Here is a 16,865-nt window from a genome sequence, read left to right as displayed (position 1 = left end):
ACCTTACTTATGATTATTTATCATATAATCTTGAGTAATTTTTTTCAACAAAATAATTCATCAATTTTATAATAAATTTTCAAAGAAGTTAGTTGAACTGATGTTTTCGATCGTCATCATTGTTTTTGATGTAAAACAATTTTATAATTATTTTGGTAATAATTCAAAAGGAGGAATGCTCATATTTTCTTCAAATTATAGCTTCTAGTTAATTTAAATTTGATGGTTTTTTGCCTACATCCAATAATAGTAGGAGATCAGTATAATAAATGTTAAATGCTGTGCATCTGTTGGCATGTATGGTTTTTGTATCAATATGATGCTTATTGCTGTATTTATGCATGTATATATATAACTATTGGATGTGTACATATTGAGGTACAAATGAGAATCATGCAATTTCCAGAACCAGTAATCTGAACTTGGTGATTCTTTTGTCAGGTTATTGGATCATTACCTATCATTTAAACACATAAGCAGCGATTGAATTGTGTATCAATATGAGCAGCGTAGTTACACAGAGAATAAGATCCTAACTTTAGATAAGCTAATGCCCTAAGATCAAAAATGTTCATGATCTCCCGAACGTTTCATAGATTTCGCACCAAAGGGACGACATACATGTAATGGTATTATCGTAGGTACAAAATTTTAAATATCCGGTATATTTACCAATTGTTGTCAAAGATGAATGCAACCACTTGCCACCTATGATTATAGACAGTAATATGGCTGCTTTAGATAAGCCGGCCCTAGACCACCTTGAGGTTCAGGCTATGAAAACCATGCTTTTCCAAGGCAAAATATTCTACGCTGAATTTGACAAATGAAAGAAGCAATTATATGCTGCCAAGCGTCAATCAGCACCATGGTGTTAGCAAACAACTGGTTTCAAATAATGTTGTCAGCAAAGCATTGTGAAACAAGTGGTATAATCATTGAAAGCATCATATAGGATAAAATTACCGCACAAATACATATTAGTTATCACAAAATATGAAACAAGAGGCATGGTCGTTAAGATTATAATGACCAAAAGAGCATCACCTTCTGATAGTTCCAGATTCTACTTATTTTTGATGGTTTTGCCGTGGGGTTTGTGGGCAGCAGCATATCTGTCTACTCCCATTTTCATTTACATGCAGTGATCATGTGGAAGCAATTTACACGCCGGACACGTCCAATGGTTACACTCTCAGGTGCGGGTTCAAAGCAATGTCAACTGTTAGATGGTGGAGTTTAGATCTTTTAGATGGTGGGGGTTTTTTTTTTGGTTAAACCAGACGGGTATGCCTACTCTCTTTGCTGGCTTTTTTTTTTTTTTTTCTGACTTTATTTACTGTATTTATACGTATATAGTGGGAAAGCCAGTGTAAAAATAATTTTTTTTATATGAATACTCTTCTAAATATTGAATTTTGCATGGATATTCTTCCAAAATTGATATTTGCATGTGTATTCTCGTGAAATACTTGTTTTGCTATTTTATTTATTTTAATTTTTATTTTTGCATATGTACCTGCGTCATTTAATACCGTTAAAAAAATAATAGTTTCAAATTAAAATAATTAAAATATTTTTAATGAGTAGATGTGTAAAAAGAAATATTCATAAATTCGATGCAAGATAAAACAATAATTTTAATATTTTATTTTATTTTTAATTAAAATAAATATGATTTTTATAAACGGTGACGAAAAAAACAGTTAAGGTAAAAAAATAATTATAAATTTTATGGAAGTATCCGCATAAATTTAAATTTTTAAGAGGATTTTCGTTAAAAAAAATCCAAAAAAAAACAGTTACTCGGACTCGAGCGCAAGATAAATCAAACCTAATGAATGTCGAGGTCCGCCGCTCCTCGCCCCATCTCCTCTCGCTGCTGCCCCCTTCGCCATCCCCATTGCCCTCCCGCCGGAGCTCCAGCCCTCCTCCCGCCGCCTCGCCAAGGCCTTTAAAACGGCCGAGCGCTACTTCCGCTCCGGGGAACGCCTTGGAAAACAAGTTTGCTCTCAATCCAAGCCGCATCCACCGCTGCGATCGCCGGAGGCGTCCCTATCCCCCTCTCTCCGTCGGCTGCCGCCACTACCTCCGCCGTCGAATATCAATCCTCCACCTCACTCGTGCTCTTCCCACAGTCCTGGTGAGATTTATCTATACACCTCAAAAGGAAACGCTTGTTGTCTTTTTTCTCAAGGAAAATGGAAGTAACTCGAGACAACTCCACCCTTCTAATGACCGTATTTCGAGTTACTATCTCCGGTCTTGATTGATAGTGTTTTATTTTATTTTTTATGATGTAATTTCAAGTGTTTATTCTCTCCTAGACATTTGCAAATGGTTAAGAGTTAAAAGGAGTGGTTTTGAGAAGTTTTTCTGGTTTGTAGATAAAGGAAGAGGGTAGGTGATCAGAAAAAGAGGGAGCTGGAGAAGGGGGAAACGATGAACAAGGACAAGATTTTTAAGCTGGCGAAGGGCTTCAGGGGGAGGGCAAAGAACTGCATAAGGATAGCAAGGGAGAGGGTGGAGAAGGCCTTGCAGTATTCCTACAGGGACCGCCGCAACAAGAAGAGGGACATGCGCTCCCTCTGGATCGAGCGCATCAACGCTGGCACACGCCTGCATGGGGTAATGCTGAATTATCATTTGCTTTGCGAGAAGAAATGAAGTAAAATAATTATAAGATGGCCATTTTATTCCTTGAATTATATAGTTCTTATTGTTATTGCTGCCAGAAGTTTATACATTTTCATCGAACGTTTTGATGTTTACCTTGTTCCGGGTATTTTCTTACCTGGTGCTCCATAAAGGGGGCATTATGATAGAGATTGCATACAGAAATATGTACAGAATAGCCTGAGATAATCATTAAATAAAAAAGAGAGCAAGAGAGAGAATGGTTCAGAATTTTGTATCAAATAGAAAAAAAATTTATTAAAGAGTGGAGAATTAGCATGATAAAGATGGCCAAATAGTTTATTTGGTCAAAATTAGGGAAATAAGAAACTTGGATCATATAATGTTCTTCTTCTTCTGCCAAGTAGGATATTGTATAATATTTGAAGGGGCTTTATCTGTGAGATGAGAATCATGAGATGCTCATTGTTCCTCTTTCAAGATAACAACGAAGAAAAGTCTCTTAGTCAAAAAAACAATGAAGCAAAGTCAATCGCAACTATTTAATGGAATTTCTATGCATACATAACATAAGGAGGGAGAGGAGAAACAGAGAAAGGAAGAATATAAAAAGTGTGGTCTACTTTAAGAGAGCCTTCGTTGCTTTTAAATATTCACACGTTGCCCACTTGCTCAAAGTGAGATTCAAGTTCAACTCTCTCCAATAAGGGAGGGTTATATCTTAACATGGAGCAACAGACCAGGGACATGATTTAGAGGTAATTTGTTTATTTGCATTTAAATAGTTGAGTCGAAAATGCAGGAAACACCTAAATGGTCATTGTTATTGTAAAATGTGACATAGATGTTTTTTTTTTATTTTGTTTTTGCTAAATGTGTTAATCGATGCAGCAAGGACATGGGCAATGGGTGTTAATAGGAATTACCAATCAATATTTTCGGAGACAAGAATTGTTTTGGTCATATATGTAAGCAAGTTCAGTAGAAGTACAACTGAAAGTGCCGTTCATCCAATATTGATGGCTAAGGGTCATCCTAGAATTCTAATTCATGACTTTTGGTGAGCTTCTTTATTGAAGTATTAGGAGATATGAAGCATCTAATCTAGTCAGAATGGGTTTGAATGTGCTCTCTCCAGTCAAAAATTGATGTGCTTTTGCAGTGTTGTATAATCTTCAATAAGATGCATATAAGATTCTTCTAAATTGAGTAAGAAGATTGAAAAATAGCTATAGTACATGGGGCTACATTTGTCATTGTCTCCACATAAACCACTTTTTAGGATAGAGTAGACAATGATTTGAAGAAAATCTAGACTGATAACATAAGCATCACATTATTATAAATGTTTGGTGGAGACATGAAATAATATTAGAAGTAGCTTTCTAGACATGAGTATATTCAAGGAAGTTTAACTATCATACTGGAGAGAGGTTAATTATGGATATCTTATTGAGATATGAGCATGTGCAACAAGGACCAAAAAAGGTCTTCGTAGGGACAAGGTCTAGGACATGCTCATAAGATTGAGACAGAAGAGTGCTGGATCTCATAAACATGTCATACAGAGGTTATGACCCATAATTAAAATGAATTGAAATTAGTGCTTCATTGGTGTCTATCCATTAAATTCCTCAGTTATGATTTTCTTATACTGTTGACTGTGTAAATCCTGCAGCATGGTCATTTCTAATGGCAGTTTAGACTGTATTATCAGATGCTTAAATTCCTCAATCAAAGCACCTTTGCTGTGGTGGATTCTTCATTATGCTGCCTTTTTTATTGCATCAGTAGTATATCATGAATCCTGCCATTCTGATCTATAAATGATTCATTGTGCCTTTGGCTTCCGTACAGAATAGCATGCTAAATTTCAACTTTTCTTTTTCTTTTGGTGAAAGTAAATATAAGCGACTGAGTAATGTAAGTTGCTGTCTTATTCAGTTGTCTCTGAAGAAATTGTTGCCTGCAAAAATTCATAATGAAACTTCAGTTGATTTAGTATCATGATTTATGAGGCTGGCTGCTTGGCTTCTTCAGGTCAGGGCTAAGCTGCTAAACTAATATTTGAAGCTGCCTTGTCTTTCACGCATCAAGCTAATTGTGTAGTGCTTAGATCGGTATTTTTATCAAGGAGCTGACTGCATCAATGTCATGGAATTATAGTTATCTTGTGGGTACACAGAAACTAATTTACTGATTATGATTGATGCTGCAAACTCATAAAGAGCTGCAATCAGAATGCTGTTACATAGTCCACAAAATATCATTGGTGATGCAGCATGAGACATTTAGATACACATCAAGTAGTGTGAGGAAACATGAGAATGAAAACTTAGCCTAGGGAAGATCTAATTATACTAAATATTATGAGTAGCTACTACAGGAATCTGATAATTGCAGACTTCATAATTCATCCCTTGCTAGTAGTCTAGCTGTACATTTTAAGCTGCTAAATTACTCTATATTAGTCTTAAATATTTTAATAAAATTATTGACATCCTCCTTCTCAAATAATTGAAAAAATGGAAACAATAAGGAAAGAATTATTTCCTGAACAACTCATTTATCAAATTTGGCATATTCTGAGGACTGTGACAATCCAAGGAGCAATAAAATATGAAACAAAACTTGTTGGGGGAGAAGATAAACTTTAAAATGAGTACTTCCATACTTGAAATAAATGTGTAATTTTAAAACTTCCAAAATCTTTTGGAAGAAGCTATAGGATCTGGACCCACCTATGGATTTTAATTTGCATCTATCCATTTAAAGAACTCCTAGTACAAGTAAGACTTCCAGAAATCATCCAAGTATCAACAATAAATAGAACTGAATCTTGCATAAAATGAATAAAGAAATATTATATTTCAAAATGGAGTCTGAATGTTTTTCTTTGGACAAATATTATCATTAAGCTCACTGTCTTTCACATGATACTCTCCTTTACTGTGCATGTGTTGCATAACCTTGTTGCTGGTGTATAAAAATTACCCTCCGCATTCTTTTTAAGTCAATTATTGTTTTTCTGAGCATATATCAGATCCCCCCAAAATGATAAGCACTTCTTTTATCTTCATTTGGGAAGGATTAGATGATCGAATGATGAAACCTCGTTATCATCATTGGCGTCTTCACAATATGGAGGTCTTCATATTCGTATTACTACTGATGTAGAAATCCAATCTTTTTGTATATTGCCAACTCATAAGGCTCTTAGGTACCTCATCCTTAACGTCCACAGGAGCAATCATGTCTTCAAGCTTCAAGTAATTATCAAGGGCACCTACATGTCCAATGACTTCCTATTAAGGTGTCTCCAAACAGAAATTTCTTGGACAAAGGAGGTTGACTAATATGTTGCCTTCTGATGTCCATGCCAACAAGGAGTCTCATTTTGCTGCAGTCTTTGCACAGTTGATTACTTGATTGATTAAACATTTGCTGAATATGTTTTTGAAGCAAAGTTTTCCTTTTACTATGCTTCCTGTATTCCTCATATTTTAGAAGAAAATATAGCTAAGAAATGAGGACCTGGTACCAACCATTTAGCCATAGATATGAAGAGACAAACTAAACAAGCCGAAGCAGAAGAAAGAAAATTCTTCAAAAAGAAGAATCTATTGCGATTTTTATCAAATATATGAATTAGTGCCACAATTTTGCATGGTTTCTATCATAGAAATCCAAGGAGGTGTCTGAAATATCATCTTTGTTGTGGTTTTGCTAGGTGAATTACGGTAATTTTATGCATGGATTGATGAAGGAGAACATCCAGCTGAACAGAAAAGTGCTATCAGAGCTGTCAATGCACGAGCCATATAGCTTTAAAGCACTGGTTGACATTTCTCGCAACTCATTTCCAGGAAACAAGGTCCCAAAGAAGGAAGGTCTATCGACTATTTTGTGAGAGTCTCTGTTTTTATATGTTCTGCCGAAACTGTGTTTCTTCTTTCATCTTTGTCCATACCAGAACCAAGCATTATCTAAACTTGGTGAACGTTACAGATCTTCTTGTCTGCTACTCTAGTTGATGGAGGAAGCCAGAGCCATATTTGTTTATCAAGCGAAACTAGAAATCAGAGTAGGATCTAATTTTTCAGGCTTAAGTTTAAGCTCCAATTTTTTCCATTATGAACTGGTTCAGTTTGCAGGCACCAGAGATATACTATCATACTTTTTGAGGAAAACTGTCGAAAATGATTTTCATTGTTTAATATCTCTTGCTATATTGATAAATCATGCAGTCATGCTTTCTTGTCGAATTATGTATGAACATATAGGACTCATTATAGATGATGGAATTGGAAGTGCAAAAGTTGCTGCTGATATGATAGCCATGCAGATGGGTGCAGCTTGGCTGTTTTTAAGACATGTTTGTTCCATGATGGTCGATATCACAATATGTGGGTTCCTCGCATAAGCTCTGCTGGGGCTCGTGTAACATGGCTCAGCCTTGGTGTGGCATTCACTTGGAGTTTGTACATACTTGCTGTAGGCCTAAAAGGTAAAGTATCTTATGCCATGATATGCTAGGACTCAAAGTATCATTGTTGGTGCATGAAAACCATGGAATTCATTGCTAATGTTTTATTTAGTGTTCTTTCTCTTCTCTTCTGATTAATCAACCAATAATGTTTAGAAATGAAAGAATCAATTAGGGGTTGTTTGTTTGCCTGCACTTGATAAGTTGCAGTTGCAATTGGCTGAAAAATTGTAATTGTAGATGTAATTATAAGAGTCTTTGTAATTGAAAAATCTTTTTGGAGAATATGCTCATCACTCAAACCCTGCTCTTCTCCTTAGTTAACTAACTAATTATTAGTACTATTGTATCATAATAATTTTAATTATAATCTATATATAATGTTAATGGTTACTATATACATAATAATTGTTAGGTATTATAATGCGTACATAATAATTGTTAGTTAATACAGTTCATGCTGTAAATACATAATCATAATTATTATAGTATATAATTACTATAATAAAAATATTCTATATTGATATAATTACTATAGTAATTACTTTTATACTAATCTAATGATGATCCAGTAACAATGTTAATTTTCATTATAATTATAAAAATAATATAACAAATATATTATAATAAAAAATAAATAATTTATAGGGATAGCCTTACTATCAAAATTACAGGATAATTATATATCTTTCAACATCAAATAGCCAAACAGCTATAAATGAATTGAGGTGGCAATTGCAATTCAATTATTCGCAACCAAACAAAGCCTTTTTCTGCAATTCCAATTGCAATTGCAAGTAATGGAATCATAGCATATAATTGAATTGTATGTGATTAAATTGCAAGAAAACATGCAGCCTCTTAGTTCCTTGGTTTGGGAAATACATGCTAGTCATTGAGTCACTACACGTATTCAAGAAGTGAGGCATCTACTCTAGTTAGAAGCTAGCTTTGCTGATCAAGCTTAGGGCTTAGTACAATTAGCACTAAGATTCCCCAACTCATCAGCATTTTACATCATGAGGTTAGGATAACATTTAATAATTTGGAGTTTTCGATGTGCCTTTGGAGTTTATAAATGTTGGCCCTATGAATGGGGAAGAAGGTGGTCGCCAAGGATTCGAGGAGAAGACCCTCGATAGATTGAGGCTTTGAGGTTGGTAACTTACGTACATGGCCCTTTTTGAACCAACCAATATTACTTAGAAGCAAATTTAGTGAAACGCCGATAAAAAATTACATATGCATCCCTTGTTAAGACTTAAGGCACTTTGGAGCCTCGAGATTGCAAGCTTCATGTAACAACTTCTATAGTTCAATATTGTCTTTAGTGTAATGAAAAATTATATAGCTTTTCTTGGTTGAACTTTAATTACTCATATGTCCCTCATTTAAAAGCTTCATAGTGCTTATGAAGTTATTATATGGAATATTTTTTTATAAAAATTATACAATAACCTTTATTTATGTTTTAAACCAGGGTTTTACATTCTAGGGACTATCCCATCCTCTTCACGTGAGAAAACAAGATTAGGAATCTGAAATCTCTCCAAGTGAGAAAAGAAGAACAAAGAGGAAAGAAATGAAGGGAAAAAGAATAAAAAGAAGAAAAGGGGAAAGAAGGAGAAAAATAAAAGAAGAAGGAAAGGAAGGAAGAAAAAAAAAAAAAAAAGGAAGCAAGGCAAGAAAAAAGAAGAGAAATGAAAGGAAGAAAGCATAGGGACAAAAAGAAAGGAAGGTGTTGACGCTTTTTTTTCATTGAGGGATAGGCAAGAGGTAACAAGCATAATGGCTAGGGTGAGCAATTGTGCAGCATATTATGGGCCTTGAATCAGCTGGAAAGGAGATAAAAGGAGGATAATGATGGTAGCCTGAGTTTAGATATCTTGACCTTTAAAAATTTTGGCTATCGTCGCACCGCTTGCTTGAAAGAAGAAAAGACAAGGTATAGACAATGCCATAAGATATTGTACTGCTATTGCTGCCGGTAAATTAGGATCCTATTAGGAAACTAAAATGTAAAATTTGATTAGTAAAAGCAATGATAACTTGAAAGATATAGATAAAGATAAATTGGTTTAAATGAATGGCCAAAAGATCTTATGTTCAAATTGCATTCAATTATTTATACTAAAACACAAATGATATAGTAACCATTTACTCCTAGCGGTAATAGGTCTGGCCTCTACCTTTTATGATAATTTCGGTAATTAGCACCAACTGTCCTTCACTACTTACATTGTCATAATAGTTAGATTCTGCATTATTTGTCAAATTGACGGTCATGTTCGATCAACCTCAACCCTATCATAATTCATCTTTTCTTGTCTTATTCATAATAGTTCAACCTGGACGTCTCTCCTTTTTCTTGGTTTATAGTACGATGCCCTATGCGAAGGTACCTTCAAGCTGACTTAGTCAACTTTTCCCATATACTTTTTATTGCTCCGACTTATCAAGTGTGCTCTTTGAGTAAAACTCCATAATTTTCAAAGTTTTTTGGTCTTGTTTGGCTCAAGATTTGGGATCTTTTTTTCAAGTTACATCTTAGGGCTACCACATGTATGATGATCGTCGTTTGCCATGATATGGAATAAACAGAAGAAAAGAAGTAAAAAGGGAAAGCAAGAAGAAGAACAAGTAGAGAGAAATGTAAGAAGAAGAGAAAGAAAAAAAGAAAAAAAAAGAAAGAATAAAAGCAAGCAAACAAACAAACAAAGAAATAAAGAAAAGAAAAAGGGAAGAAAGACGAAAAGTATCTACAGGAATACTCAACTAGGATGGTCGTTAGCAGGATGCTGGTGAACATGACCACTACCTTGTTCAATCTCTCCTTGAATGGCTCAAATTAAGTGTCGATCGAGGCGAAGGGATGCAACAACAAAGCCCTATGTCCTGCATGACACCGGTTAGACTTCCGACTTTGATCGGATATATAGCGGTGATCCTAGCACCACCTCCTTCCTTTGGAGCACCAACCCAGCAACATAAGAGAACACAGGCACCGCCTTGCAATCTCTTGAACGACTCAAACAGGGCAATGATCACGGGGTTCATGCAGTGAAGATATATCGGTGTATGCACTGCCGACTAGGGCGACAATGGCAAAGTAAATCACAAATGCAGTGGGGGAGTGAGGGAGGAGGTTGTCGTCCAATACTTTTATTTTCTTTCTTTTTTGAGTCTAGCTTACAACTTCAACATTATATATATATATATAGAGAGAGAGAGAGAGAGTTATATTTTATATTTATTTATTATGTATAATAAAAATCTTGCAGCTGACTTCGCGAAGCTAGAGTCAAAAGTGGGATCTCCAAATTTCTAAAGAACAATTATTGAGAAAGAAAAGGAGAAAAAGAAAAACATGTGCGGCGAATACTAGTAACATATTAGATAAAACCATTTAGATCTTTGCCAGCCATGTCTTCATGTTCTAAAAGACTATGCGTGTGATGTCCAACAATATATACGGATGCCTGAGAAAGTTTCCTTCCATCGTCCACATCTTTTTTAAAAGCTTTAACAAGCACTTTCCATGTGTAAAATCAAAACGTTCACCACGGAACCCAAACTTCATATTGTTCGTTCCAGGCCTACCTTGACGCCATTGTTTGGGCTTCCAAAATATTATATTAAAGATAGGAATTCTATATGGCATTACGTGTATTTTTATATTTTTAAAATCAAAAATAGAAATCCTATTTCTATTTTTAAAATGTTAAATATGATCATTTTGGTATAGCCAATTATTTTTAAAATATAAATATGACGATCGTGGTGACTTCTTTATTCTCCACCTGCTTAGAAAATTTTTGTCCATGTTGAACGCTCGCAATAATATAATAAACAGCTCAGGCATCTCCAGCTGCTAGGTTTGCAATAAGGTTATCTTAGCTACTTTAGAAGAGAAGCATTTTCTCTTTCCCCTCAGGTACTGCAATAATTGGGTCTAGTTATCAAAACCAGCCATTCAAGACTTTGCCAAAAACAACATGGCATAATGTTGTATAAGCCTTACCAAGCCAATAGCAATAAGCACTCTACCCTTCTCGATCACCCTTAATCAATTCGCATCATGACAGCATGTTGCATCAAGCGATATAGTAGCAAAGATACAAAGAGCTAAAGATCTCGCAAGGCAATAGTAGTGCTAGAGGCAATAGAGACTATAATCACATTGGTGGCAGGGCGGCAACAATATGGCAAAGATATTGACAATGGTTGCAGTTGTGCAGGAAAAATCAGATAGAACAGGATATAAGATCTGAACTTCAGTAGCTAGGGCTTTCGGTTTGCTGTGTGTGAAACAGATGTAGGAAGTACATGTGGAGGAAAAAGAGAGAAGAAAGAAAAGAGAGGGCGAAAGAGAGAAACATATGCAGAATACCTGTCTTTTACCACAATCATGTTCAAAATGTTTACTTTATAGATTCTTCTTATACTCTCAGTAAATTTCTATGTTGCTCAGGTTGGTCCCAAAATCCACAGCTGAAAATAAAGAATCTCCTTTTCCCACAGTTGGCAGGTGGCTCAACAATCAAACAACTTTCTGCTGCCGATGGCTGCCAACAAAATTTCTGCAAAACTGGAAAGCATATGACAAACAAAATTTAAAATGCTGAATATTGTATATCTATCATCAAGAAGTGAAATTTATGATGGAAATTTTGAAAAGATTATTGTAGCATTGTTCATGAGGACAGTGATCCCAAATGTTGTTACTATCTGTTGATAAGTAGGCATGAAGGAATGCGAGAAAATTGCATTGCACCAAATGGATTGCTGGGTGACCTTATCTACAAGACTAGCACAAGATGTGTCTTTGGTTTGACAATGCAGTTTTGAAGTATGGTGCTACACTTTTCAACAATTTGGTAGACCAAAACATCTGGAAATTCAGAGTCTTGGTGGATAAAGGTAGGCCACATACTTCTTGAATCTAGCAAGCACTAGTCATATTAATTGTCGTTAACTTAGCTTTCAAAAGCAGTTGCAGAAAGGTTGTATAGGTACCCTTCCTAACTTTGTTTGTACTTTATTAACTCGTAGTCTATCCTTGATCTTAGCTTGAATAAGTAGGAAATTCAGTTGAACTCTGAGGCATGTAGGATCTCCAACCAATTCAAGAGGAAGTGTTGGGAGGTGGTTGAAGATGACAAAAATACAAGATTTTGGATAACATTTGTTTCTGAGGGAAAAACTCCGGGAACATCAAGTTTCATTGCTCGCAATGAGAATGCTGTAGTCCAGTTTCGATTAAACAAAATGAATTTTCTCTAATAATGAAAACTATATTGCATGGTTAGAATTAGTGCTTCTAAAGACTGTATAACCCCTTTTTCCTGAGCTAAGCTTCCACTCAGCAGATTTGAGGCTTCTTCACAGTTAATATGAAGCTTAAAAGTTAGTCAGCATACATCCAAGATATCTGCAAAAATTTGTACAGCAAAGGATACGATATATGCTTAGGGAGGTAAAAACCTTAGATTTGGCATTTTAATCCGCCTTGTCAAAGGGGAATAAACTCCAGACACATTCCATTATACATCATGCGTAGGTATGAAATTGATCCTTTCCTAGCATAGGTCCGACTTTTGAGAAGAAGAAAAATCTAGTAAACCAGTAAATTTGAAAAGTGCAGAGAGTGAAGCTAGTAACCCACATATTTGTTTTGATTTTTTTGGTGAACAAGTCAATCCCAACAAGTTGTACACAGATACAAACCTTCCAACAAATGGTTCTGGTCCCGTTGCAGAGGATGTTACGATTCAATGAAGATTAAGGATAGAATTCAGAAGATGTCCGAAAAAGTTGTACACAGTATTGCAGTGAGACATGATCAAATAAAATGATAATTAATGGACCTTGTTCAAATATAAAATTCTCAATTATTGTTTGTCTTCCATCATCTTAACCCAATGACTTGCTACATATTTATCTGTGAATAATAGAGACCCTACTCATTAGCCAGCATACAAGAACAACCAGGACTATTGAATACAGAAATCTTAAGTAATGTAGAAAAACTTATTAAATGTGTCCACATAAAACATATAGTAACCGGTGAATGGTCTATAGGCATTTGCTCTGAATAACCTCATCAATTTTTTCACAAAGACATATAGATATGTTATTCAATAATTTAGTAATTAATAGGCTTCCACAACGATAATTTTACGAAATATACAGTCAATAAGAATTGCAAGAACAATCCTAACCTCCAATCTGCCTATTGTCAATTTGAGAGTACCCCGATGAGAGTTGATTGCAGAAGTTCCAACGTACATGCAAGTATCTTTGCACACAACTTTGAAAGGTAGATCTAAAATAGTTTCACTTGTTACGAAAAACAACCCATGAGAACTAATGAACAAAATGCTAATTGACACGGGAAATGTAAGTTTATGAATAAAGCTGACGAAAATCTTACTTTATTAGATTCATCTAGCTATAATCATAATAATCAAGCTTCAAAACAAATATCTGGGCTCAACTTCATGATCTCTAATCTGTCACATTCCTACTTAAAGCAACCTTGGATATTTTTTCCATGACTACCATCCATGTTGCCTTCTATCTTCCCACTCTTTCCATATATCCTTCAAGCAAGATTAAAAGACATCTCCTTTTTTTCCTATCATAAAGTACCCCTCCTTTCTCCTTTTTCTTCCTATCATAAAGTACCTCTCCTTACTAGAATGCCCATAGATCTCATTCTAAATGTTCATACTATCAATCAATTCCTCATAATTTTGAATTCAATTTATGCAAATTTTACAACCCCTCTGGCATACTCATTTCTCACTCTATCCTTCTTAGATCTACAACAAACCTTCTCACCATGATCATTTCTGCTACCCTCAGTTTATTTTCTTAAACCCTCTTTTTATATATTTCATCTATATACACAAATATGTGCAAAAAAAAGAAACAAAGAATACATGCAAAGAAAAAGTAATTGAAGAGGGTCCCAGATTTGGCTGTTAGTATTCATATCCAACCTTTCTTTCCCATTACATATCTTTTCTTCTGAATTGTAATTTATCATGATTCATCTCCAAACTTTATTTTAGTTGAAAATCTTCTGTGTTGAAAATGCTTTCAAGCAACGCCAAAAACATCGTCACTTCACATGTTTAGTCATATAAAATGCTATGTATTAAAATGTTAAAAGGACCTATGCACATCGTTTACTTTACACTAGTATTCAGGTCAAAGTACAGAACAATATGAGACTCCATCTCTAAATCTACTACTTTTTAATAAAAAAAATCTATTCACTAAATTCAATTTTATCATACAATGCCGACTTACTAGACAATGACTGACTTTTACAACTATGAACATAGTCAAAACATTTACTCACAGTTCAGTGATTTTACCAGGTCAAATCTTTCCTTCAGATAGCTGCACTTTCATTAGTCTAGAAATGCCATATTATAGGAAATTGTCTTATAGGGAGAGTAAGCCAAATAAAGCTCTTTAACTGGTCATAAATGTCATGACCACTACCAGCCAGTGAAGCTAAAGACTTGCACTGGAAAGTTGGCAAGATGCAACAAAAGCTTTTATTCAACTGCCTGGTTCTTCCTGAAATTAAGATGCATGTTTCACAGAGTACTAGCTTTTAAATATGTGGATTTCATATTCTAGGGTAAATTAGGCTCAAACACCGGCATAAAGTAAAATGTACGCCCTACCGTATTTAGCTTTTTAATACACATAACACAATCAGTATATGATTATGTGGGACAGATTAGATTTTTGGTGATGCTTGATAGCAAATTACCACGTCAATGTTCCAACTTAAGGTTACTGACCTCATGATAATAACATATGAGTGAGAAGAGATGGGATGGGGAAGAAGAAAGGCAGGAAATGAAACTAACCCTAAAAAGTACAAATTTTCTCCGATCTTTTTTTTTTGTTTATTGTTCTTTACTTCTGCATGTATGGAAAATTATTTGGTCACAGATATTTATTAACGTAGAGGAAAGTAACAAAATAAGATTGCATTATTCTCCCATAGGTCTCCAATTTTCCATCCGAATCAAAAACTCTCTATTCCGTCATTCCGCAGCCTAACGAACGTCAAGACGGATAAAAGACTGTGACTTTAAGCTACCAAAACACAGATAAAGAAGTGACAAAAGAAACCCTAGATCAAACTGGTGGGGAAAAGAGAGGATGGATGGTGTCTGACCTCAGGGGAGGGGAGAGGAAGCTTTGAAAGCTCAGTGACATCAGTTCGGGTCTTGGAAGAGGCGGCGGAGGTGGGAGGCGAGGAGGCCGGAGGGATCGAGGGAGGCCTCGTGAAGGAGGGCGTCCTTGATGGAGGCCATGCGGAGGGCGAGGGAGTCGTGCTCCTGGCGGAGGTCGGAGGTGTCGTGGGAGAGGTCGTGGATCCGGTATTTCTGGCCCAGCGATCGCAGGCTCAGCATCAGGATCCCGGTCATCAGGAACAGCTGCACGAAGCTGTCTTTGCGCTTCATCGCGTTCGCTACGAGCCCCAGCTGCCGCCTTCTCGCCCCTCCCCCGAGGCCGCCGCTTCCATGAGACTCCGATGAAGACGGCGAAGAAGACGAGGAAGGAGAGGTGGCCGCCATGGATGGAGCTTGAGAGGGAAGGCAGTGGACTGCGAAGAAGAAGGCTGCTTCTGGTGCCGCCGCTGAGAAAAGTGAGGGTTTTACCCATATGCTGCCGGGCACGTGCGATTGACATGATGTAAAATATGGACGGTTGTGATCGCATGACGAAAGCAGTGATGGCTGCAATCCTATCTGATAAACACACTCCTGAGAGCAAAATTACAAACAAAGATTTTAAAATAATTAGATTAAGCTTTCCGGCAACCTAGGACAATACAAAAAAAAAAATAGCTAAAAAATATTATTTGAATGTTTTAGTCCTATATAAATATCCAAAATTTATTTTTTACATAGTTAATGCAGGATTAAACATACCCACACTAAAGAGAAATTAGTATCTTTATAATTTGATCGTGGGATCTAAAATTATGCTATGCACATGAGGGAAAAATTAAGGTGCAAGATATGTAGCTTTCAGAGATATCATGTATTAGTGTTGTTCGCTCTCACTCCCTTCTAGAGATTGTGCATTAGCATCTTAGTAGCGTTCGTCCATGCTGTTTAAGACTTTTCTCTTATGGAATTTTGAGTTAGAAGGATATGGTTTTTTCCTTTAATTTTTTGTTGAAAAGCAAAAGTGGTACCGAATGCTTCAGCAGAGTTGAAACCTAGTTTTTGCATTAAATTGTAGAGATATAAGAGAGAAGATCTTGAAAACCATTGATCTCAGTCACCTTGGTGTACAGCTGATACTAACACGATAGGTATCTTGGTTGGTCTCAACTAAGATCTTAGATCCTCATGAAATAATGCAATTATTGTCCATGCGACAGACAGCCTATGTTGGTGTGGGCAGCATGGATTCTTGAAGTTGCTCCTCACATTATTTTGTTTCAAATTTATCAGATACTGAGGTTGTCAACCCCTTGACACAGCTTAGATTATGCAATTCCTGAAAAGTCTATTACTGTCAGCATGCAAACAGTTAAAAAGACTTTCAAATAAGAGTACTATGGGTCTAGGCGACACCTGTGTGGGGCCCTCTAAAAGGATATGCTCAAAAAATTGTCTAACGCTTACATGATATGAATCATCAAATTTCCAGCAATTAGTGCAGATTGGCTTCTGCTTCGGTACAAGTTCTGGTGAAT

General features: G+C 35.8%; 2 protein-coding genes across 2 annotated transcripts; one reads left to right on the top strand and one right to left on the bottom strand.

Annotated features, from left to right (window-relative positions):
- The first annotated feature begins 1,804 nt into the window (after positions 1–1,804).
- LOC103701072 (uncharacterized) lies at positions 1,805–6,854 on the top strand. The gene is made up of 3 exons (XM_008783026.5): positions 1,805–2,143; positions 2,388–2,628; positions 6,368–6,854. Exons 2-3 carry the CDS (start codon positions 2,443–2,445, stop codon positions 6,545–6,547), a joined length of 366 nt encoding a protein of 121 aa, XP_008781248.1. The 5' UTR covers positions 1,805–2,143; positions 2,388–2,442; the 3' UTR covers positions 6,548–6,854.
- Positions 6,855–11,384: 4,530 nt separating this feature from the next.
- LOC103701071 (uncharacterized) lies at positions 11,385–15,814 on the bottom strand. Its single transcript, XM_008783025.6, has 2 exons — positions 15,330–15,814; positions 11,385–11,711 (listed from the first exon to the last, which is right to left on the bottom strand). The coding sequence occupies exon 1, from the start codon at positions 15,730–15,732 to the stop codon at positions 15,370–15,372; it is 363 nt and encodes a 120-aa protein (XP_008781247.1). The 5' UTR covers positions 15,733–15,814; the 3' UTR covers positions 11,385–11,711; positions 15,330–15,369.
- Positions 15,815–16,865: the final 1,051 nt, after the last annotated feature.

This window comes from Phoenix dactylifera, chromosome 16, assembly GCF_051530095.1.
Source record: "Phoenix dactylifera cultivar Ajwa chromosome 16, Ajwa_hap1_PhDact_Kaust_v1.1, whole genome shotgun sequence".
In the NCBI taxonomy this organism is placed as follows: domain Eukaryota; kingdom Viridiplantae; phylum Streptophyta; class Magnoliopsida; order Arecales; family Arecaceae; genus Phoenix; species Phoenix dactylifera.
This window is presented reverse-complemented; position numbering and strand designations above follow the sequence as displayed.

Bases quoted from the DNA above. Each gene is read 5' to 3' on its own strand.
- LOC103701072 (XM_008783026.5), top strand. From the start codon at position 2,443: ATGAACAAGGACAAGATTTTTAAGCTGGCGAAGGGCTTCAGGGGGAGG. The intron at 2,629-6,367 runs GTAATGCTGAAT...TGGTTTTGCTAG, and splicing joins CTGGCACACGCCTGCATGGG to GTGAATTACGGTAATTTTAT.
- LOC103701071 (XM_008783025.6), bottom strand. From the start codon at position 15,732: ATGGCGGCCACCTCTCCTTCCTCGTCTTCTTCGCCGTCTTCATCGGAG.